Source organism: Lepeophtheirus salmonis, chromosome 5, assembly GCF_016086655.4.
Source record: "Lepeophtheirus salmonis chromosome 5, UVic_Lsal_1.4, whole genome shotgun sequence".
Lineage (NCBI taxonomy): Eukaryota > Metazoa > Arthropoda > Copepoda > Siphonostomatoida > Caligidae > Lepeophtheirus > Lepeophtheirus salmonis.
The window spans coordinates 42,295,083-42,319,992 of NC_052135.2; the positions used below are offsets into that span (position 1 = coordinate 42,295,083).

General features: G+C 27.9%; 1 protein-coding gene across 1 annotated transcript in view; it reads right to left on the bottom strand.

The window, feature by feature from the left end:
• The window catches only part of LOC121117225 (hemicentin-1), a 338,247-nt gene that overhangs the window by 115,148 nt on the left and 198,189 nt on the right, over positions 1 to 24,910 (bottom strand). The window contains exon 7 of the mRNA XM_071888683.1: positions 2,282 to 2,423. Coding sequence (XP_071744784.1) covers positions 2,282 to 2,423 — 142 coding nt within the window. The remainder of the gene's footprint in view (positions 1 to 2,281; positions 2,424 to 24,910) is intronic.

Consider the following 24,910-nt stretch of genomic DNA (forward strand, 5'->3'; position numbering starts at 1 on the left):
TTTAGTTATATAATTTACCAACATACCAAAATCTCTAGCCCGTTAAGACAAAAACAATCAAGGAATATTTTTCTCAAAATGGAGTATGGGTTACATTTATATTATTCAACAAACTATCAATATTTTTTTCCTCTAATTATTCTCATAAATCCTTTGGAGGACTTGCAAATTACACTTAATGTAGCCAAAAATTCATTGACACAATGAAATAATAAGAAATTGATAGATGTGATTAATAGACCATATCGGAGTCACATTAAGTCTCATAAATCAAATTATAGCTATACATTATAGTTAACGTTCTTGGATTAGAGATAGGACGGGTTTTGGGCTTAGATCAGGTACGGTATAAATAAACAAGTATCCCAAAGGATACGAGATCTTAAAAAAAGATCTCAAGGATTTTTCAGATCTCAAAATTTTTAAACCATTGTATAATAAAGATAGGAAAGGTCATGGATCCGAATCTGAAATACTCGGATACGGTATATGTAAATTTTTATTATTTGGGATCCGAAGAAACTTAGGGTACTCGAACTTTTACGGATCTTAAAAAACTTATTCTATTACAAAATACTTTGTAATTTTCATTTCAGATCTGGATCTGAAAGTTTGGTACACAAAATTTAGAGGAATACCTACATTTAAAAATCCAAAACTATATGGATCTATTCTATGTTTACCTTGAATATTTTAAATAATCCAAGAAATTTGAACACAAATTCTATAATTGACTCAAATATGTATAATGTTTTTTAGATAAACACTTTTTACATCAAGTGACCGTTATTTGTAATAGAAGATATATTAAAAAAAAAGGTCTCAAAGTAATGTTATCTTTAATGATTAACAGAATTAGGACTACACCTAGAATACATGTTGGTATATATATAGTTTAAGTTTGGAAATAATTAGTATGATGAATCGTCATGGCTTTTTGGATGTTGTTAACTGTATATCAATTACAATAAATATATGCTATAAGTACATTAACGCGTAATATAAACACAAAATTTAAACTAAACCACGGTTTAGTTACCTCGTTAGTTATCCTTTGAAAAAAACAAGAAAAAAAAACTTTTTCTGATAAATATAATTGTTTATTTATCTCCCCACTTACCCTTCTGGGATTGACCGTAATGTTTTTTGTATGAATTAATTTTTTTAGTATGTTATAAAGCTATTAAAAAAAATTAAGTCTAATAGATCTGTGTCAAAATAATAATGTATACATAGTTCTTATTGAACTCATAAAAGTCCCTGGTTCTTTCTGTTATCCAACTCAATACCTGAAAACCTCGTTCAAAGGCAATTTATTTGTGTTAAGGAGACAAACTAATGTTTTTAGGTAAAATTAAAAATTCACAATGCATGTAAAACATATATAAAAATATTTTAAATGGAGCTACGATTGGATGAGAAAAAAGACTACTCAATTCATTCAATTCCTTCATAACTAAAATGCATTTGAAAACAAAAATTTCCTTCCATAATCTTTCATTTCACAACTTGTGCCAAAAAAAAAAAAATCTTTCTCTTAATCAAAATAAAAAATTTATACGTAGGAATATTTAGAGTTGTTAATCATATGAACTATCAGTATTTTGAAAAAAACAAAAAAAAACTGAAAATTGACATGGTAACCTTGACCATTTGAAGAATAATTTGCTGTCAATATTGGTCTTATGTATGTCCTTATTTATTTCATCCAGTCTAGTCTGCGGAACCGATCCTTTTGAGTTTCAGTCCTCAATTGTCGGTCTTTTGGAATATTCTATAAAAAATGTCGATCTTTTATCAAGCCATATTATATATATAATATATGTATTAAACGCATTGCAAATATCTAGGAAAAAATATTAATAATTTCATTTCAATGCAATATATTACGTACATCTTTACTTAGTTTTAAAATTGATTCTATTATTTAACGAAATAAGTAATAATGAACAAGGAAAAACAACGCTCATAGTGTCACGAGGGATTGATTTTACCCTTTTTGTTGCAACACCTACGAGAGAGAGAAAATATAAACAAATCTCCTTATCTAGCAAGGAATTACTCCGAGGCCGTTTCTCAAATATAACCTGAGTCCAATAACAAAAAAACAGTGTTACTATCCTGATTCAATTAGCAAACTTTATAGTGATATATTTTTTACTTAAAAATAATAATATCAGTTTGAAAAATTAAATAACACTGTTCAGATTGCCAACTACAAAAATATTCACATCAGTTCTAATATTTTATAACTCTAGGTTTAGTAAATAAAATCCCTTACAGTGAACTTTGATGGCCCATTGATCCTCGATGGCAGTATTCATCAAAGCTGGATTCTCTGCTCGACAAGTCAAGTAACGTCCATCATCTGAAATATTTGGAATAAAACGCAGACGAGTCTTGGCAACTCCACTGTAATTTTCCTATAAAAAGATAATATTCTTAAGATAATGTAATTTACATATATTTGACATTTTAAAAGGAAAAAAACGATATACTTCTGTAGAAATGAAAAAGCAATTTATTACCATGATAAACTTCCTCAAAGTAAATAATTTAAATGCTAATTTGTATTATGATTTATTGAACACAAACATTTTACATAAAAGTTTTTTTTTTCAAATACTATATTAACTATTTAACCATTACAAAATATTGAATTAATTTTTTTATTAATCCTTTTTTTTTTTAAATCATTTAAAAATGCAAAGAAATATGAGAACTGTCAACAAAAAAAACTAGTTATGATTTTTCTCAAAATTGAGTATAAATTAAATTTGTAATTTCGACGAAATAATCGTCAATTTCTTTCAAAAATTAATCTCATTTACAATTTGAAGATATAGCAAATTGCACTTATTATAGGAAAAGAAATAAGAATAAATAAAATAAATCAAATTAAAGTTTTTACCTATAGTTAAATTTTGTGTATCTTATTTCATTATATAAATTTAAAATGAAAGCCCATAATTGGTCAAAATATGTCTACTAAGTATTGAATTGTATATATATACATTAGGGTAATGCAGTTACCTCGAAATTATAAATCCTTGTCAAAATCAGCGGAGCCTAATTTTGGTACAATAACTTGATATATAATACGGAAATACAAAATTTTAGCAAATTTGGTTTACGTTTACTTCTAGCACAATTGCAGTTTCTAAACACATATAAAGTATAAAAATTAAAAATATATTCTACAATAAAATATTTCTATGAAAAAAAAAAAAAAAGATTATGATGTTTTATAATTTTTTTGTAACTTTAATATCCTTGATTGTAAAGAGCAATACGTGATCGCCTAGACTGTTTATTCAATTTCAGTACAGACAATAGAAAAAGGAAAACCTTTCTTCTTTTGTTATTATTAATTATACTTTTAATATAATATAAATTTAGAACGTAAATATTGAATTTATATTCTAACAAGAAAAAAAACCATATTTAGAGTGTTGCAGTCCCTCCACCCCCTCCCCTCTCAAATTATAGATCACCGTCAAAATGAAGCAGCGTTTTCTACAGTTCTGCAATATCATCCATTGACCATATACTGGGTGCGACGAAACAATCTTTACACTTTCAATCAAGAACTTTATGAAGATGTGTTTCAGCAATCATTTATTATAGCGTATGTCAATAAGATAAAAATAACTGATATGATGTCTTTGCTGTCAAGGGGGGCTACATCGAACATTAGTGTAGTCAGTATGGCTTCCAGTAGTCAGTAGTCAACTTTTGAATAGAGGGCCCACATTTTTTTTGGCCTGAAAAAGTTGTCCTCCAATCCCTTCTGGGCCTTTTTGGACGTGTGTGCAGGCCTACCATTCTGCTGGAACACCACGTTCATGTAAAATTGTAACATTTTCTCCTCCAAGGCCTGCATATTGTCGGCCCCTGTGAGCCTGTGCCCGACCAATAACCAGAAGAGGGGAATAGCCTTGCCATCTAAGGCCACAAAGCTTAGGGGCATGACAGATGCAGGGGGCATTGCGGTAGTGAGAGTCTGTAGAGACTCATTAATCTCCCCCAGGGACAAATATCCCTTTCATTTTGTCGGTTTGGCACGGGGTCCATTGTCCATGTCTTCTCATCACTGAAGATCACAACCAGACTGGCCTTGGCCTTCTTGAGGTCATTCAAAAGAGCCTTGCAACGTTTGGGATGTGTCTCTTTCATGGCTGGTATTATGAGGGGCCTCTCTACTCTCGCAAGGCTCTTGCTTCCAGCCTTTTTGATGGTCCTGTAGACGCTTCAGTCCGAAAAACCAAAGTCCTTGGCGGTCTCCCGCATCGACTTCAAAGGGTAGGCCTGAGCAGCCTCCTTGACTTCTTTCAGATTCAATTTCATTTTCCCATCCAACCTGAGCTTCCTATTCACCGTCTCCGACTTCATAATTGCATAGATGATTAGCCTGGAGATCCCCAACTGGTTTGTAATCTCTGTTGGTTTCTTGCCAGCGTCCAAAAGTACACGGACCGAAATGTGTTGGTCACATTCAATTGGCATTTCCCAGCTTCTAAGGCACTTAGAAAGATCTATTTTTATTTTATTTTCCTAAATTTGACCAGAACAATTTTATTGGATTCCCAAAAACCTTGATTTATGTAGCAAAAACGAAGTGTACCCGGTATACAAATAAAACTACTAGTACATACCATATGCATGTCAAATTTTACTACGTACTGTATAAGTTGTCATATTTTGGTTTCAAGTAGGTTTACTCAGATTAAGAATTTTCATTCAAAGGGCAAACTTTGGTCATTAGTAGCATTGGTCCATATTTCAGTGTTGGATTAAACTAATCTTTAGGCTTAGTCATTATTACGTTGTGATATCAAGGACCTCAATTATCCATCTCTGAACTATAGACTATAAGAGAATAGGAAGATATCCTTTAGCTTTGCAAAACGTTGTCCACTGAGACTTTTGTTAGAGGGGGTTAAAGGAAATGGTTATCCTGGTAATTCTCTACATAAGTGAAGGAAAGGATGAAGGTTTCGACTGTTCATCTGACCTGGTGCCGTACACAAAGCAAGGTGGATGTTTCAGCTTCTTTATGCTATAAAAAGATCTATGTTCAGCAAAAATATAGTCAAGAATTACCTAAAATGACTGTATTTGTGACTAGACAGCAGCAGAAACTTAATTGCTTTATACGATTTCTTATTTTTGGTTACCTTTCTTCGTTGCTTACAGATCCACTTCCTTCAGGAGCACCTTCGATTAATCTCATACCAGTCAATAACTTGATCAGTTATATGAAGATCTATAAACTTGTGTAGATGAAGCAATCAAGGCATTCTAAGCAAATTTGTGGTAACTCACTGAAGAACTCGCAACACTTGTATTATTTTTAAGCAAGATACATATGACATCGAAACATATATCGTATCAAAATTACTAATTTTAAGACAAAAAATCTACAACAACAGACATTCTTCAAGATATTCCCTACCAAATCAAAGAAACAGAGAGCAAAAAAAAGTAGTTTGTGTTTAAAAATCGACAAATTATTTATGTATTTATATGCGTAAAGTAGTTCTAATTTAATTATTATTAACAATGGTGCTATTATATAAAGATGATAAATAGTAAAAAAGAAAATAACTAAAAAGGAACAACTATTATTATAACTTTAATATTGTCTTTTTTATTCAATAAGCGATCACGTATTGCTTGATTTAATCAAGGAAAGTGAAAAATAAAAAAACCAGAATGCAAGACAATATTTATTTGATTTTAGAAATATGTTACTTTTCAACATGTGTTTATAAAACCCATAATTTTTTGTTTGTTTCATACACGTTTAGAAATTGCACTTTTGCTAGAGGTAAGCGTTAACTAAATTTGCTAAAATTTTGAATTCACTTATCTAACTTCATTACCAAAATTAGGTTTTGCTGATTCTGATAATGTTGGGGTAACTGCATCATCCTAATATACATATGGAGCAAGACAAAAACATTTGGTATTTTTTTATTTTCTTGATTTTTTCAGGTTTTTTTTTATGTTAACTGACTACATTTCAAAAAAATTGAATACAATGTCTATAGTTTACTAAAATACATCTATAGAATATTAAACTGTATATATGTACATTAAACCTAATAAAAAAACACTTTTTTGAATTTTGATATGTTTCTGCATTTTTCCAATGCTTTAATGTGAGAAGCTCAAAAATATTTTTAGGGATCTAAGTTTCCCTATATCCTGCATCATGGGCTTTAAAGTTTTTCCAAAATGCATTTTTTATGATTTTGCGTATTTTTTGGACAAAAAGTATAAATAAAACACAGCATTGAATGCTAAAAAAGACATTGAACTATAAAATAACCATTTTTGAATAGTACTTTTTATATATTTAATTATGTAACTATCCAGATTTTTAAATGAAACGAATGTAAAGAGAAACATTTAGGTGTCTGGACTGCTGTATTCAAATTGTATACTCCCATCCAACAATGTCATTTTCTAGCCATTTTTTGTGGAAACAATATTAATATTTTCAAAAAACTCTTCAACTACCTCAATTTCTTATTTTAAAATAATTTTTTGAATATAAATCATATATTATTTTAAATATTTTCTTACATTTTTTTTTATAAAAGCGTAAAATTACGCCAAGAAGTTATTTAATTAAGTCATTAATAAAATAGTTTACCAACTTGTTTGTTTTTTATTAGTGAAAATTAATAAATGAAATGATTTGGTAAAAGTGATTTACACTGCAAATGACTTACCACGCACAAAAAATATGAAATAATATCCAATTATGCTGATGATTTAGGAATCTGACAACAGATACACAGGCTTTGTTTTTGCCGCCTGAAAAATCTTGCAGGGCTAACCTAGATATTTTTATTGTATTTATATCAACTACTTGCCAAAACAGGATGATCTCAAGACATAAAATTAATTTAACATAATTGTCATTATTCTTTGAAGATCCTCCTTCATATGCTACACTACACATAGATATAAAAATGTTAAGAAATTTTCATGGATCCAACCCAGATATACTGAAGAAAAACTTTTTGGAGTGCTAGCGATTTGAAGCTCAAAAGAAGAATGCCGAGCCAATGTACCAATAGATCTATTAAATATATAAATAATCAAGGCTGGATTACTGCCTTGGTTTTTGGGACCAACTCCACTAATACTAGAATTCACAAGGGAGCCGCGAGGCTCCTATAAAATCAGTTGGGCATCAAAATATTTTATCTAGGATGTACGCAGCATATACTGAAGTTAGTTGTAGGGTCAGTTTGGGAAAAGTTGTTGAGGAAAGATCAGTTTCTAGAAAATCCCTGGTTGAAACACGACAAGGAGAAATGGATGTACTAGAATAATTTTTTTTAATCAGACACATCTTCAAGAGCTGATAATCAAAAAATGGAAAAACTCACTATAATTTCACTTCTTCTCTAGGTTCTCATTGGAAGAAACCAAGAACAATTCATCAAGCAAGATGGATAGTCATAAATATATACGCTCAAAAGATGGTTTTATTAATTGAGGAAAGCCAATATGTTACAGGTACAATGAAAAAGCTGGATAGGATGGACAAATTTCTAACTTTGTTTTAAATGCCAATGTGGATGACTTAAGCATTTGCAGCGCATGCTCCTGTAGATGACTTGAAATTTTCCCAGAGATGTTATTGTTAAGAAGAATTGACAATGATTTTGCAAAGGTTGTCATGAAGAAGCTTCATAATCATATGTGGTATTTGACACAGGAGTTGGTTCCGTTGGCTCTATTCAGCAATTTTTTCGAGGGTGATCAAAAGAGGAATATATCCCTAAAATGATGTTCGACTAAAGAACCTTAAGGCTTAAGAAGAAGCAACGCTATATTTGAGATTATAACAGAAAAAACTAAATTAGATAATCTTATTGGTCCAGAATCGCGTCCTTTTTTAGCCACACTGAATATATACGGTCAGATTAGATATTAATGCCTGTTGCATCATGGTCAAAAATGAAGACTACATGGAAGGAAACAATTATTTACATTATACTCGGGTATTGTAGAAAGAGGAATACAAATGATGGCAGTACACAGTAACTGAAAATCTCAAGCAGAGAGAGTATCACTTTCAAGCTGTAGAATATAATAGGTAATGATTCGATTGTTGGAGAAAAAAAAATGCCTTTTATAAATAAATGGATAATATAAATAATCCCTTTTTTTGTGATTTTTACGTTTTTATTTATATAAGTCAAAGAAAATATATAAAATTTATGCCATTTTGATTTTCAAATCGGTATTTAAAAAAATATTCTGAAATAAGAAATAGAGGTAAGTGTATCATCTTTTGAAAATATTTATATTGTTTCTGCAAAAAAATGGCTAGATATAAGAGATAATAACATTGGTAGATAGAAATATACAATTTTAGCACTATGGTCAGTGCACCTATATGTTTCTCTTTACCTTAATTTAAATTGATAATCTTTATACTTATATAATAAAATATGTAAAAAGTATTATTGCAAATTGGTTATATTATAGTTTAATGTCTTTTTTAGCATTCAATGATGTATTTTATCTATACTTTTTGTTCTTAAACTACGTAAAATCATTAAAAAATGCATTTTGGAAACACTTTAAAGCCGATGAGGCAGGATATAAGACATACTTAGATCCCTTAAAAAAATGATTTTTGAGCTTCTCACATTTAAAGCATGGGAAAAATTGCGGAAACATATCAAAATTCAAAATAAAAGTATATTTTTGAATAGGTCTATTGTATATATATATATATATATGTATTTAAATAATAACTTGACATTTCCTTTTTTCTTAATTTATTATGAGACCAGAGTTAATGTGCAACAAGTCATTGTAGTTACATAAGTATATTCAAGCCCTTATCGGATTAAAAAATGAGATATATCCATTTATATTTGAGGAAATATTGATGAGGTTGTCTTTGTTACACCACATGGCTTATAGCGTTGACTATATCTAGCTATACGCTAACGTTGAGTATCGAAACATTTGTTGAGTAGGGAAAGTAATATTTACACATATTGTCATTAAACGTCGAGCCAATCCCCATTTAGTATAACACGTATGCAATTATAAGGTTAGTTTCTATCACAAAAAAAAAAAAAAAATAGATGCCATGTATCTCAAAATAATTACAATTGATTAATATTTACTCAAACATGTCCAGAATGAAAGGCAATCAACAATTTATATTCACCAAAAAAAAAAAACCAAAATATATATATAGAAGACACACTTTTCTTTTGTTCAATTTAAATTATATTCGTGCTCATAAAGAAAATAGTTAGTTATTATTATAGAAATTATCTGCAAAATATATATTTAAGCCCTTAAATGGTATATTGCAAGAAAAATCACTTTGACTTTCTTCACATATTCATCATCTAATTAATTATTTTATATAAATGACTATAATATATATTCTTATTCATCAATTTAATGAATTACCTACATGGATGATATAAAATAAAGTAGGTACTTTATATAACAAACAAAAAAATAATATTTTTTTTTAGAGAATACAAATAGACAAACTTTGCTTTATTAATAAATGGTTTATGTGGCACATTAACACAAAAACAAGCTAAACTCATACCAGAAATTTGAATACCAAGCCATTGAATGCCTTAAATATATCTTTTATAATATTTAGCTGTAGATATTTATTTTATAATATTATCTTATATGTAAAATTATATTTGTGTATGTGTGTATCATATATGTGTACATCATTGACCCTTGGCGACTGAAATCTTACATGGGTGCCTCTTTCGACCCTAGTCAGGCTAAGAGGGGTGCCCAAAAGACAAAAGCTATTTTTGGCAGCTCAAAGAATCTAGATAGGGGTTTGAGTTAAAAATAAAAAAGGGATTGGCGTCTCAAACGCCCACTATACGAATAACTACTTGTTCTAAATTTATTCAAAATCAAAAAGTTATGGGTAAAAAAAAGAAATTTGTGAAAATTGCAATTTCGTTTTTTTTAGGTGTACAAAAATGAACTACTAATTAACTGTTATATTAGTAAATAAAAGAAAATTTGTAGAAACTTGTCTGGAAATTTGATTTTATGTAAATTTAAAACATAAACTTTGATGTTTAACTGAAATATCTGATTTTTTCTATTTCTCACTTTCTGATTAATTTTTCTATTTTTTCATTTTCTTTCCCATTTTTTCATCAAACGGTAATTTTTAATTTTTCAAAAGAAATGCCACAAAACGAGCCAATTTGGGCATAAAATTTTATACTCTAACTTTACAATAATGTATTTTTAATTTCCAGAACATTTTATTATGTAAATTATGCAATATTTTCAAAAATGAACAAGTATCACAGGTTCTTTTTCCGAGAATACATTATTCTCCATAATTTTCTTGTTTTTACAAGTACGAAAAAAATATTGGTAGGTTTTTATTTCTCTTTAAAATGCTATTTAATATTTTTAACCATATTTTTTTCCAAAATAAGTGCTTTTTTTGCCATTTTCTTCGCAAATTTTGATTTGGCAATTTTTGACAAGAAATAAATGGACTTCTCATCTAGACAATTTTTCTGATACATATATGATGGTATGTTATTTGAAGTTTATAACACAATATTTAAAAGAATAATTCATAGAGCCACTAGTAATGAATGACACTTTGCCGATTACCTTACTTAACCGAATCGATATAGTGTGGTTAGTATATATAGTAATAATATTGTCAACTTTGCAAGATAATTAGGATTATGAGGATCTTCCTCGACAACAACGAAACATTTATATTATGATTATTAGTATAATATAATAATTATAATTATTTTCTGAATAATTTTTCAATTATTTTGACCATTGTCAATGTGATGCTCTGCTTTCTCCTGGACTGAGCAACGCTGGGTAACCTTTTTCTGGGGGAAAATGGACTATTGCTCCTTCTTTACTTTTTATTAAAGATTATTTATGTTTGTACTCACATATAATTAAAAAAGTTCGCCATGTCTGAGTATATATGTAATTACCGAAGTCTGAAAATAATAATTTCAAATATATAATACTTTTGTATATTTTTTATATTTTCTTATAAAAGGGTATGTTCAATACCCTTTTATTTAAGAAAATTATATAAATTTGATGATTTATATAAATCACACCATCACCCATACTTTCATTACGATTTCACTCAACAGTTTCTTTTTTAAATTATAAGGTTTCTATTTTTATATGGTTAAAATTTAAAAAAAAATCGAAGCCCAAGAATCTAGACAAAATTTAAGTTCACTATTTAAGTTTTACTTTTTTTCATAAGAGCATACATTGAAATGAATTGTATAATATAAGATCCTCTTTTTTATCGCTATTCCTAAGTGTGTTATCGAAGATTTGTGTCAAATTTTTAAAATAAGACTATGCAAAAACTTTATAAATCAATGGGTATTTGGTAGTTTTAAATACATATTTATAAATGTGTGATAATGATTATTTGATAAATCACTATGTAATATCACAATTAAGTTCTACATCAATGTAAAATACTTTTTCTTTAAAACTACTAATATTGAAAGATTAAAAAAAGAGGATAAATTTAACTTGCAGAATACCTTTAATTTTACAACATCAAAAATATTTAAGACTTGTTGACTAGACCAAATAACTGTAGATATCAATCATTCTATGTCTAGCCTTAATGAATGAATAAAAAGATAATACGAATAGATAATATAGACTTTACTCCTACTCCTCCCTGTGACTTGAAAGATTATATAAAAAAATATGCATAGGATTAATGTAAGTTATATGGAATCATTTATAACTAAGAATGAAAGTAAAGATTAAAATAGCTTGACTTGTGCATTTCTATCAGTCCTGTCACGTTATATTCGATAGATACAGGAAGATACGGTTATAACCTTAAATTATATATATTTTATGTAGATATTTTAAATATTAATTCAGTATAATACTGTTCTCAATGCTTCAGGTCCCTAGTACAACTATCCTAAGTGTACATATATAGAGCAACACTAATATGGATATACAACAAATTATTTTTTATCGTTAAAAAGTTTCTTTTGCCCCTTTCTCCACCATTCAAAAGGAAGAAAACAATAAAAAATATCCAGTGGGGGTAAAAATCAAATCAAAATGTAAAAACTAGGAATATGTAATATTTTTAAAAGCATTAGACGTCAGCTATTGTCATATTTATATTTACATTTATAAATCACAAATAGAAAAAAAGAAGAGATATTCATTTTTTCAATGGTATCTATTCCAAGTATGAATATGGCTGTGTTAGTTATCTTCCCTCCTAGTGAGGACATTTGTATCCTCCAGAAAGGAAATGTTTCATCTCACAAATATATTATATACAATATTAGACACTGTTTTTTTTTCTTATCATACAAACATATATTGTTATTACTATTGTCATTTATTTTGATAAACATTCAATTGTTTTAACAATTTTTATTCTATGTACATTGTCCAATATCCCGTCACTTGTAATCAACTTTTATTCAATAATGTAGTCTAATATACTATGACATATAACTAATAAACAGACCATATTTTTCAAAAAAAAAAAATAATAATAATAAAAATATTTCTATTTTTAAACCATAAAATATTAGGTCCTTCTAAAAAAAGATTGTGAATTTCATGTGTTCAACTATTAACCCTTTGTTACGTCCATTCAAATCCTCACATCAGTATATGAGTAAGGAGAGTTAATCAGTTTCTTAGTAGAGAAACTATTGTGTGTGTTTTTTTATATATATAAATTTTTGAACTGCCTTTTCAGCAAAAACCCTATCTTGAAACATTTTATTTCCTTCATACGTTTAATTCCTGATAATAACCAATAAATTCCACTGAAGATATATTATAATTTTGCACTTGTTTGTTTTTTGAAAATATTTCATAAATCAAACTTCTTTTTAAACAAGGTTTCGTAGATTCATAAAAGCCAATAAATAAATATCAAGTTAGTCTAAATTTTATCTCTTTACACTCATATTTCATATTCTAAAGTTGTTTCCTAATAATTTTTTTAATAATCTATAAAGTAGGCGTGAATACGTTTATTGATTTTTGAAATGGGGTTTTATAAAATGAAAGTAGTGTTTAGAAAGTGAAAAAAGAATAGAAAATAATGTATAAAAAATAAATTAAGGCTTTGATTTATGTTATTACTTAAAAAATATGGTTACAATATATAACAAAAAACAACCATTCATTTATACTTTTTATTTAAAAAAAATAATTTATGGTGGTTCTAAACAAGGAATAATATTCTTTATATGAAACACGTACTTTTAAATTTATTCCTTTTTTTACCATGTGTTTTAAACACTAGATCGGTTGTGAAAGAGAAACAGAGAATTGATTTAAAACAATCATGTACGAATATCTTAAGGACTTGAATTTTTTTTTTTAAACCACAAAATTGTTATCATAGAGCATAATATAATCCTTTTATTTACAGATATCGTCATGATGTATATAATTAATATCAAAATTTCAAAAAATATCAAAAAAGTACTTATCAAAAAATGAAAAAGAAAAACCCTTACAGAGCACCTGATTCGAAAAATAGTTTATGGGTGTAATATAGTTCTAATCAAACTAATTCCGTCATATAATAGTGAACTCATGTTTGATACGTTCTGAAAAGGTTTATATATATTGTTAAATGACACGTCTTACCGGATTTTGAATATAGATATATGTGTAATACGCGTGCACCTGTATAGAAGGATCCCGTGATTATTCCAAGATTATATCTTTAATGGAATGGAATAACATAAAAATTTAAAAAAAGTTCTACTTTTTTTTTGTGCTTGATTGAGATGGCGTGTTTCTGATTGTTTAACGCTGTAAAATTCGGAAATAACCTTTACACCTTAAATTTTTTGGTTTTGTAGTCTAAATAGTACCTTTTTAAGAAAAAAAAATCAAACATTATCATGGTTTTGTGTTATTTTTTTGCTTTGAAATATATAAAATTTACAAAAAAATAAATAATACTGTTTGTAGGCACATTTTTCCATATTCAAATAATACTACTATAATTATTTCGGTATATTTTTCTGTATAAGAGAAATGTCTTGTAAATAACAAAAGTGACCCTTTTTATTAAAATCTAATAAATAACTCCTTTTTGATCACATTGACAAAAATTATGGTTTGTTGTAAATTAAAACATTCCCTTTCTTCATAAAAAAATCTAAAAAAAATTATATAAAGGATTGGTTGCTTAAAAAAATATTTCTATTTATTTATTAAAGCTTTTTTAGTAAATAAAATTGGACTTTCTGTACACCACAAAAACACATATTATTTGGACTATATATGTTATTTTAATGTTTTTCGGCTTACAAACATCAGAAATAAGCCTTCTCAATATAAAAACATTTAAAAAAAAAGGGATTGTTAGACTAATAATTTATATAACAAGTTCTTTTAATTTCTCAATATATTAGATACACGATCAATTTAGTTCAAGATACTCTTTTATTTCATAATTATTCTACTTATAGAGAAAAGAAAAGAAATTAGCCCTTAATTGGTCAAAAAAAGCAAATTAAATAAACCTTGGGCTAAATATTTTTTCTGTCAATACAAAAAATTTATCCCTCAAAAATTCATTTTTCAATTCTATAAAAAATGTAATCTTAAATATCTATTAAAAATGACTTGACCATAAATAAACACTAGTCCTTCAAAGATTAATGGTTAAATAAGGAAGTAAATAGAAAAAGTGGTTTTTAAATCAACATGCATCAACTTGTAGATATTTACACTATATTAAGGTTTATTTTATTTTTAGGAAGCTTTTTTTATTGTTAGCATTATTCGTAGGTGCTTATATAACTAGAGACATAATCAACCAAACAAAAAATGTACATATTTCATAAAAGGGGATAATAAAATCCTTGAACAAAGAAATATCAAAAATAAATGACAACTCATTCAAAACTCGCTTTTGCTTTTATATTAGCTGATTAGTCAAAATACCTACAAAATACATTTATCTGTTTGGCCAAAATTTGTAAAATTACCAGCTACAATTTGCAAGAGTTATATCCACATTTGCATCCATAGTGCTAAAATGTTGATATTATATCTTCTAAAAATAACAACAGAAGTATTTATTTTAAACGTGATACTTCAAAATCAGGGCCGTGTTAAAGTTTAAGGAAAAGTACTCCAGTCCTGTTTTTGATTGGGGTACCGTACTTGGTATAATTTAAAATCCATATACAAAAATAAATTTTTACAAAACAGCTATAAATAATAAAAAAGGCACGACCTTTAATAAAAAATACTTTGTAATAAATATACCTGGATATAATTTTTCTTGAAGTCATGATACATATTGTAATATTTTAAGTACTTACGTATTAAAAGATATAAAAAAATAAATATTTTTTTTATTATTTTTATTTAATAAATCTATAATGTGTATTTATAGACATTCATGTAAATAGTATACTTACGAGTACAGAGAAATACAAAATACACTTTTAAAGCTAATAACAGCTACATTGTTTTATGAGTTGATTAAGTTCTTATGTATACATCTGTGTCTATTAGGTAGGAATAACAATTTCAATATATTGGAAAATAATGAAGAGCATATTTCAAATTTAAAATAAGTAAATATTTTTTAAGTAACCAATAGCAGGTGAAGCTTCATCATTATACGTATTATAAAACAAAACAAAAATATACTTTTTTTCTACAATTTTTGTAGACGTTAAAAGGCATAATTATGAAGAGGAGACTGAGGACAATTGCAACACTTTTTTACTTCGAATTATTTTGACTTAGACTTGCCAAATTTCAACTCGACATACCTTTAATCTATTTTAAGATTATATCGATTAATAATTTTCCACAAATTGCATTTGAATCCTATTTGACAAAATTTAGAGCTATCCTTATAAACAGGAACTGTTGCAAAAATTAAATAATATCAAATTTGAGTTAGTATTTTTATAAAAAATATTAAATTTTATTATTTAATGAATAAATATTTAAAAGTTATTAATGATGTTCAATGATTAAAAAATATTGTATCATAGTAGATTAGGATATTAACAGATTTATATTATGGATCCCTGATTAGTATTATATATGGGAGAAATCAAACTATCAAACTCTTTAGGGTCCTACTTTAGCTAAAAGCCTGCATGTAATTATATAAAATAATGCAAGGAAAATTGCAGCATTTGTTACAACTGTTCCTTTGGTAGTGAGCGTTACAAATAATGCTCACAAAGCGAGTTTTGAATTTTGATAAAATTATGTCAACTGAAAGCAAAATAATTGATCCTTTTTAATGATATCAGTTAGATAAAAAAATCTATAACTGTCTGCATTATCACAATGCAATGTACCTCAAAATAACTATTTTTACCCCTTAAAAACAGTTTTTATCCAATATCTCTAAGAAACGTTGCCAAAAATAATATCCCTTATATGATACTATTGCGATGTAAATTTTGTGAGCGTTGCAATTTTGTTGTTCGAGAAAAATAGAGTGCTCCAAACGTTCCGTGTTGCAACTTCCCTTGACCTCCGCTCCTATTTATAGTTGGACATGTTTAATTTTTCTATGTTTGGTCTGTCAATCTAAAAGCAAGCAAACATCATATCCCCCCCTTTCCTCATTGGTAAAATGGAGTTGCACCTTCTAGGCATAGCTTGACATTGTAGTGCTACAGCGAATTTATATGGACTAGAAAAATGGCTTGAAGTCAATAACTTGATTATCATATGTGCATTTTCTTCTCTATAGTTATGGGGATTATAACTAACACAAACTGATTTTTAGAGAGGACTTTGTACTCTATATAAGTGGTGCCCATGAGAGTGGATTACATAAGTTATTTTTCATAAGTTATCCTAAATTTATGTCAACAAAATATTCAAGTGATTCTTTTGGAGGCTCTGCAAATCGTACCTTCTAGTTTAACTGTAATTAAAATTATAAATGATGAAAAGCCATAAATCTAGGGTAAATAATCGTATTTTTATAATGTTCTTTATAAATATGTTTTTACTCTAATATATAGGTATTATTATTATTTTATTGAACTCTTGTATTGAACCCTTTGGTTCGTAGTTACATTTATCAAAAAAATCATATCAAGAAAATAACTACTCCACATTTTAAATTGTTTGGCATGTATCTGAATATATATTCATATAAAGTATAGTTAAAATGTATAAGCCCTTCCAAATCAAGTGCCTCATTTTATTTGTGTCTATTCTCGATAAAAAAATTATATACGGAATTTCTACTGCAAAGGTAAATTTATATTATTCTATATAACCCGGAAAATATATTGAAGAATAATTTAAAAAAATTGTAGATGTTATAGATACCAGATCTAGTAGTGATATTGTAAAATTATGACACTAACAAAGTAAGTATTTATAATTAATAGTTAAACACATATAAGGTAGTTTGAAGTACAATACATATTATGATTTCATCAAAATTGATTATACTCGCTTCATTCCAAGGACTACTTTAACGTCTCTTTTCTTATCACTAAAACTTAATTAGTTTCATATTAATTTTATTTTAGCAATGATAATAAATCATTAAAATGATACATATTAATAATTAACAAAACTGAATCGTATTTTTTATTTATCCTTACGGAGATTGAAAAACAGTGCAATTTTAACATTTGGATATTTTTTTAAATTTCTTGTAATCATATTTTTGGAAGGAGAGCAGTTTCATGACCTTTCACATACTTGAAACAACTACTTAGCTGTTCTCTCCTCAAGAGTTAAATAATTTGATAGTGTTTCGAAATTAAAGAACATTGTTAAGATTGCCCCCCATACCCCCCCCAAAAAAAAAAAAACTAGTTAAAATTTTACACGCAATTAAAGGCATTTTTTACACTCTTAGCCATGCATTGCAATCTTGCAGATAAGCCAGATAGACATTTTATGTATAATGTAAATACAAATTTGTAATATTGCAGGATGTTTTTTTTTGCAAATGTCAAGATTTTTGGAAAAAAAAATAAATGATGACATACTATAAAGTTCAAGCCCCATAGAACCGTGTAAAACTTTGGGCACAACTTTTAATGTCCTTAAAATTTCGAAACTTCATGAAAAAGTAGAACTCCTATTTAATAATTATGAAAGTGAAAAAGCACATATTTTTATTAAATATATCTCTAATGACATCCACCTAGTATAGTATTTACACTGTTTTTGTCGGTATGGAGTACATCCCCATGAAATGGATATACTTGGAACTTGGATATAAAATATCCAATATTCATCTCATATCTTATTTCATTAATAGTTATAATATGTGTTACATGTATACATTGAGATAAGGGTTTAAGTTGGTGAAAATGAGCAAGTTCAGGTTGCTCAACTTTTCTGATGTCCACATATCATAAAACATTAAGTAGAATAAGAAAATTAAGGTACTGCAATATGAATTTTCCACAGTAGAAGGTTTAGGATTTTATAAATGATATTAAACAGTTTATGCAATATTGTGTAATTAGTTGTAAAATAAATACAATAAATCAATTTAGTTTAATTGATATTATGCAAATTTAGTGGCCCATATTACCCAGATTACAGGATATTAAATTATATTTGATTTCAACAATTCTACCTATTATAGTGATAAGAATAAATACTACTTTCCATTTTACTAAAAATATTCATTTTATGTGATTAATAAATGCTATTAAAAAAGTTTTAATGTTAGGTTATTTTGTTAATTTTTTAAATTATTCTCTCAATGGACAAAAAAGAATCAACATGTAATCATTTTAGAAGAAAACTATTGTATATATTAATCTAACATAATATAAAAATATATTTGCTCTATTTTCACATATTTGAACTATTTTGTAGGTAAGAGTTTTATTTTTTCATAAATTTGTGAAATAGACAACTTCAAAGTTGAGATTGATAAATATGGTTGATACTTTATACCAAAATATTTTTTTTGGATTATGTCCTCCCAACAATGTCTTTAAAACCAGTCTATTGTAAATAGGTCTATAACCTGATAAGTATTACCCATCTCCCTTTTTTTCATAGAGTTTTTGCTGAGTCATAAATATCCATTATAAATTTATCTGTAGTACAAGCATTCATTCAAACTCACTTTGCTACCATCAAATATGACTACTGATGTGTATATGCTGATATAATGCATATATCCTTAAGCTGAAAGTGACTTGTATCAAATATGTTTTTTTATTAGTCATTGTCCACTATCTAATGCTATTATTTCAGCATAAATATATGTACATTGTATATATAGAAAAATAATATCAATAATCGTATTTTTTGCTAAATGTTCTTATACTGAATGCAAGATAATTTTATCTAAAATACTTCATCATAACATTTACAAAACAAAAAATATAGCCATTTATTTTTTGTGCATCTGTCTATAGAAATGAAAAATCAAAAAGTTCATTACAAAAGAACTAATGCTTTGTTATAAGATATAATCCTCAGTAAATTCCCTCGAATAGTGGTGTTGTACTATAATATATATTATGTGATGTGAAAATATCTATTTTTCACACAACTAAGTTAGAAAAACTAGGTCAAAAAATGTCATATACCTACATACAAAAAATAATAAACTTTTCGAACAGATTTATTACTATTGTTATACGTAAGATGTATCAGCTGATGTAAGGAACGATGTCTCAACTTAACTTACAGAAAGGACAAAGTTGAAGTGGTCTTTGCCTCTGTCAAAACTATGAAAAAAGTAATAATCATTTTATAGAAGCAACTTATATTATGACATAAAATAATCGACTTTATGTTCACTGTTTACTATGATGTTAGGCAATGGGAAGGAATATTATGAAAGTAATAAAATATATAATCTGTTATTTATTTTAAGATCTTTTTACAGAAAAGTTCTAAGAATTCACATACTAGAATAGCTTACTGTTAGTTTCTAGGACTGACACACGCTTTGTACCGTGGCGAACATTTCAGTATCTATATCCGTGCAAGCAAATACTCCAACCATTCCGATCACTGTTGAATTGTATTTTTTTCTATTAAATACCAACAGAATATTTATGTTACATGAGTAAGTCCTTTATAGTATTTGATGTCCAGACCTTGATGTTGTCGATCTCAAAAGTTTTGGGTCTTGCTTGATTCTCAAACCTTTTAGGGGGTATTGGAGTCATTTGCCCGACCCTTGCTTTATTAAAAAAATAGGGTCCGGCAAAAAGTAAATTTTCATAAACTAATAAATATTGTATAGAAAAGGTCATTTGAAAAAAGCCTAAAAGTGCAACGATTTTTATTTTGTAAAAAAATAGTATTCGAAATTAGTTTTCTTAAAAAACGAAATTCAATTCAAATTAAAAAAAAAAGGAAATAAAAGTGCCTAACATATATATTTTTACTCAACGTTCTACTCTCAAAAACACTGGCCCTGTTAATACTACTAGATTTTGATCCCCTAAATCATGGTATAAGGAAAATGTGGACAACGTCCTTCCCTGTGGCCTAATCTATTTCTCAAAAATGTATAATACAATATATCTATATATATCGGAAATACTGAAGTTCATCCAACCTGTGGCCTGGAAAACTGATTAAAATCATTTATTCGGTCCATTGTATGAAAAAATTACTCACTTTTGGTCAAGGGTTAGATGATCTTGACCAATGGCGATGGAACCACAATAAGGCTTTTTGATAAACAATAACACTTAAAAGTTTTCATCACTATGTGAAGTCACACATGCCGCTTCCCCAATTGTGTGGAGGTTATTTTAAACAGTACAAATTAGTTTTCTTCACTAACATGCAAAATTTGTAGAAAGAGTAACAAGAAATTTTCGAGTATCTTAAAAATGGGAAGGAGCACAAAAAAACAAAAAAAAAACAGGCTTCATTCTACATAGAAAATATAAGAGTTTTATCTTTTTCCGTATCACGATAAAAAATCTATTTTTGTAATTCACGTTTATATTATATTATACCTATGAATGAAAATAAATATATTTTCTCTTATCTTCAGTCTCGCATGGACACACAATGGTTAAGTTGTCGTTTGAATGGCGATAGAAAATTGTTTTAGATACCTTTTTATATACGATATGTTTGTATCCACAAGGCTAAGGCAATTATCAAACAAATTCCTAAATTTTGTTGGATATCGCTTGCCTTTTTATTGCTATTGTTTATTCTTTTAATGAGAAGATCTGTATAAATTCAATTACTCTACTAATATTTATTTTGAGCACAAAGTCAAAGGAATTTTGTAAAAAAGTGACAAAATGTATGAAAATCCTATTTTATGGATTTTTAAATATGCTTGATATTTTTTTGGGCTAAATATGACCATTTATTACAACTTTACAATTTGAAGAAGGTTCCAAAATTGATATATATTTGCTTCATGGCCTCTGTACAATGTATATAAAGTAAACTGTTATTCTTTTTTACATCATAAAAAGATTACTTTTAAGTTCAGTTAATCATATTTTGCGCATTCAAGAAACTAAAAATGTGATTTTTTTAATTTTTCGTCATTTTTGGAAAAATTTTATCGTCTTTGGAAAAACAGTCAATATTAATTTATTCTAATGAAATTGCACAAAGGTATTCATTTAATCCATACACTTCGCCATAAAAATTGTCAAGCTTGTTCGAACAAAGCCAGGGAATCAACATCACCCTAATATCCATGTTTGTTCGATTGTATATACATAATATATGAATATGTTCTCTTATGAAGCCCCTCTTTGAGATACTCAATTTTTTAGTCATTTCCCCTACACCCTCTCCCCCCTCTTCGTTAGAAGGCGGAAATTAAAAGGAATTTAAATTTTTTGGTTAGCATTATTTTTCATTAATTTTATATAATCATTTTGGAAAAAAGATACACAATTCGTATAAAGCTTTCTTTGGTATTAAAAATAGCTGTGATATTATATGCAGGTAATTTATTGTTGATATTATTATACATATTAGGCGGAGCCTTATTTTTTTGAGGTTATAATTTATTTGTTAGTTATAAGAAATTTTTGGTAGACATTTGAAAAAATTTTGTTTCAATTTTTTGATTAAAAGAATCTTATATATCATTTTCAAATTTGCATTAAAATGAATAATTAAATAATTAAATTAAAGAATAATTAAATTGGTGGATTGATTCCTTTATGGTATTATTGTTTCTAGAATGTTACAAAAAAAATAAAGTTACTTTCAAGTTTGTGAAATATGAAGTGTGAAATTTTTTTATCCAAAAATTCATTTTTGCAGAAATGAATTTTAAAATAGAATTTATCAAGCTTAACGAATCAGTTGATCACTTATAGTGCTAAACATCTAGTGAGGTCTATAAAATTCCATAGATTTCGAGTACTAATTAAGGGATTGAGAAGGAGAAAAGCACAGATGAGCTTTGGATAGGGATAATCGACGGTGGGCAGACTCTCAGATCAGGAGCTATAGGGCGTATGGGGGATTAGGTAGGGGTCGTTTGGGCGAGGAACGATTCAGGGCTCTATATAAGGATCTTTGATAAGGAGCAACGGTGCTCTTAGAAGTTAGTACAGGGGCTGGAAAAGAGAGGTACAGGGAAAGGTTTTAAATATCGGAGAGCTTCTCTTAGTTCAGGGATAAAGCGCTCAATGTCAAAGCTCGGTCTAACTTTTGATCCAATATCTAAAGTGTGGTGGGGGACAGAGTTCCCTTGAAGATTTAGCACGTCAGAAGAGTGTTCTTTGACATGATCATATCCTCCTTGATAAAGGAGATCATTCCCCCCCCTCTCCCCCAGCTTTTATTTGAAATCGATATTTAACAATTTCTGCTTAACATGTTTTGAAGCAAATCTATTTCACAATTTTTATTCAAATATCTACTAAAATCTAAGCCTACACTGGAAATGCCCCTTTGCTAGCCCACTTAAGCAAGTGGAAGGATATAAGCTCGTCGTACAATGTGGAAGAATTGCAAAGTACAGACCACTAAATCGAAAGATGGATGCCCCACCCTATCTTAGGAGAAATATCACGCCCCATGAATGATGAAAACACTGACTTTCGTATTTTGAAATTTATGAAATGTAAGAAAATAAAAAATATAATTGAACAAAATTCTAATATAAACTAGGTTTTAGAATCTGCTGTAGTAGCACAAATGCCCTGTTGTATGATCGTGCACGTTGTCTTAGATTTTTACAATTTTATTTTATGTATATTTGGCAAACAGTAATAAATATTTTACTAAAATCGCATAGAAAGAACTATTTTAAAAAAACAAGATTAACTTTTTAATAATCCTTTATGACTGCAACTTTCCTAAGTGTTTCTTTTCAACTAATTAACTTCGAGATATCATTATTAATAAATATAATATAACCCATTTAATAATATAAATATTATATGCATATTTAACGTATTATATAACTTATTTTTTTATTTGCGAATTGTTGCTAATAGATAAATTTTTCAAAAGTGTACATTTGTATAAAAAGTTATATGAGAAATGTCTTCAGAATTTTTTTTTAACGATATGTATATTTAAGAATTCGTTCATCAAACTAGTTTTAACTTTTTGATGTCATAGTAGTAAGATAATTCGAATATAAATAATATGTATTTGAAGCTATTCAACAACAACAGCAATAGCAACGTACAAAGATGCAATTGCATAATGACATAAATGCATATTTGCACACTGCTTCAAATGTGTATCAACAGAGTGATTACACATTTGTTTTTTTGCATGCCAAGATACCATTACCTACATATGTCTAGGTTATGTCAATATTTTGACAATCCACAAAGCTTGAACTTTTGTTATGGAAAGAAAATTACCGGTTTCCTTAATCAACGTTTTTGATTATACAAATTATAGAATTATAATTAAACATAAATCACATAGAAAAAGAAGGAAGATCAATGGTTGTCGTTCCATAAAAATTAAAATGATATATTATTAATTAAATATTATTAAGAACTCATTACAAAATATTTAGATTTTTTTTTTCTACTCTTAAGTACTTAAGTCATAAGGTGGTTAACTGCAATACACGAATCTTTAATCAGGTTTTGAATATATTTGAACTTATTTAGGGAAGGATGTTCACTACTCAGGAATGTAATAATAATGACAATTGCTTAGGAAAAGAAAATTCATTCTTCAGATTACCAATTCCTAAAAACGGGCCTGGTAAAAAAATCACAGGAATTTACATCACTGGTAATGGCTATTCTCTACCCAAGAGAATAATTTATGCTTTAGAGATATGTGGGAATTGTGATTGTATAGACCTCAGAGCACGTTTGAAATTTGTAAAATAATCTTATAAATGAGTTCTCTTTCAAGTTTCAAAAATTAATAGTAATTAATAGCTATAGCTTATAACTATTTAGATAAAAAATCTATATGAACACTCAATGTAAGCCTTAGATCAGTGGTTCCCAACCTTTCAAATATAGTGACCCATTTTAAAACAAGCATTCAGGAAGCGACCCCGATCCTTAAAATATCTTATACACATTTATTTTTTCTATAACAAACTGTCATATATTGCGACTTATTCGTGAAGTAACTGAACATTCCGTAAATATATGATAAATTTAAAAACTATTCATCAAAAATTTCAAAGCTCCTACAAAAAATTAATTAATTACCAATCAATTCTAAATTATTCGAGAAAACAAATTTTACACCGTTATGTGAAGTATGTTTATGAACTGACCTTAATGAGACGGCTGGTATTATAGTTTTTTAGCTAGCAATTCTATCATGGGCTCCATTGTCGATATGGCTCACATAAAGTCGTCTTCCACATCTAATTTATTTCGGTACTTGTTTTTAAGGATAAGAAGTTGGGAGAGTGCTGTTTCACATA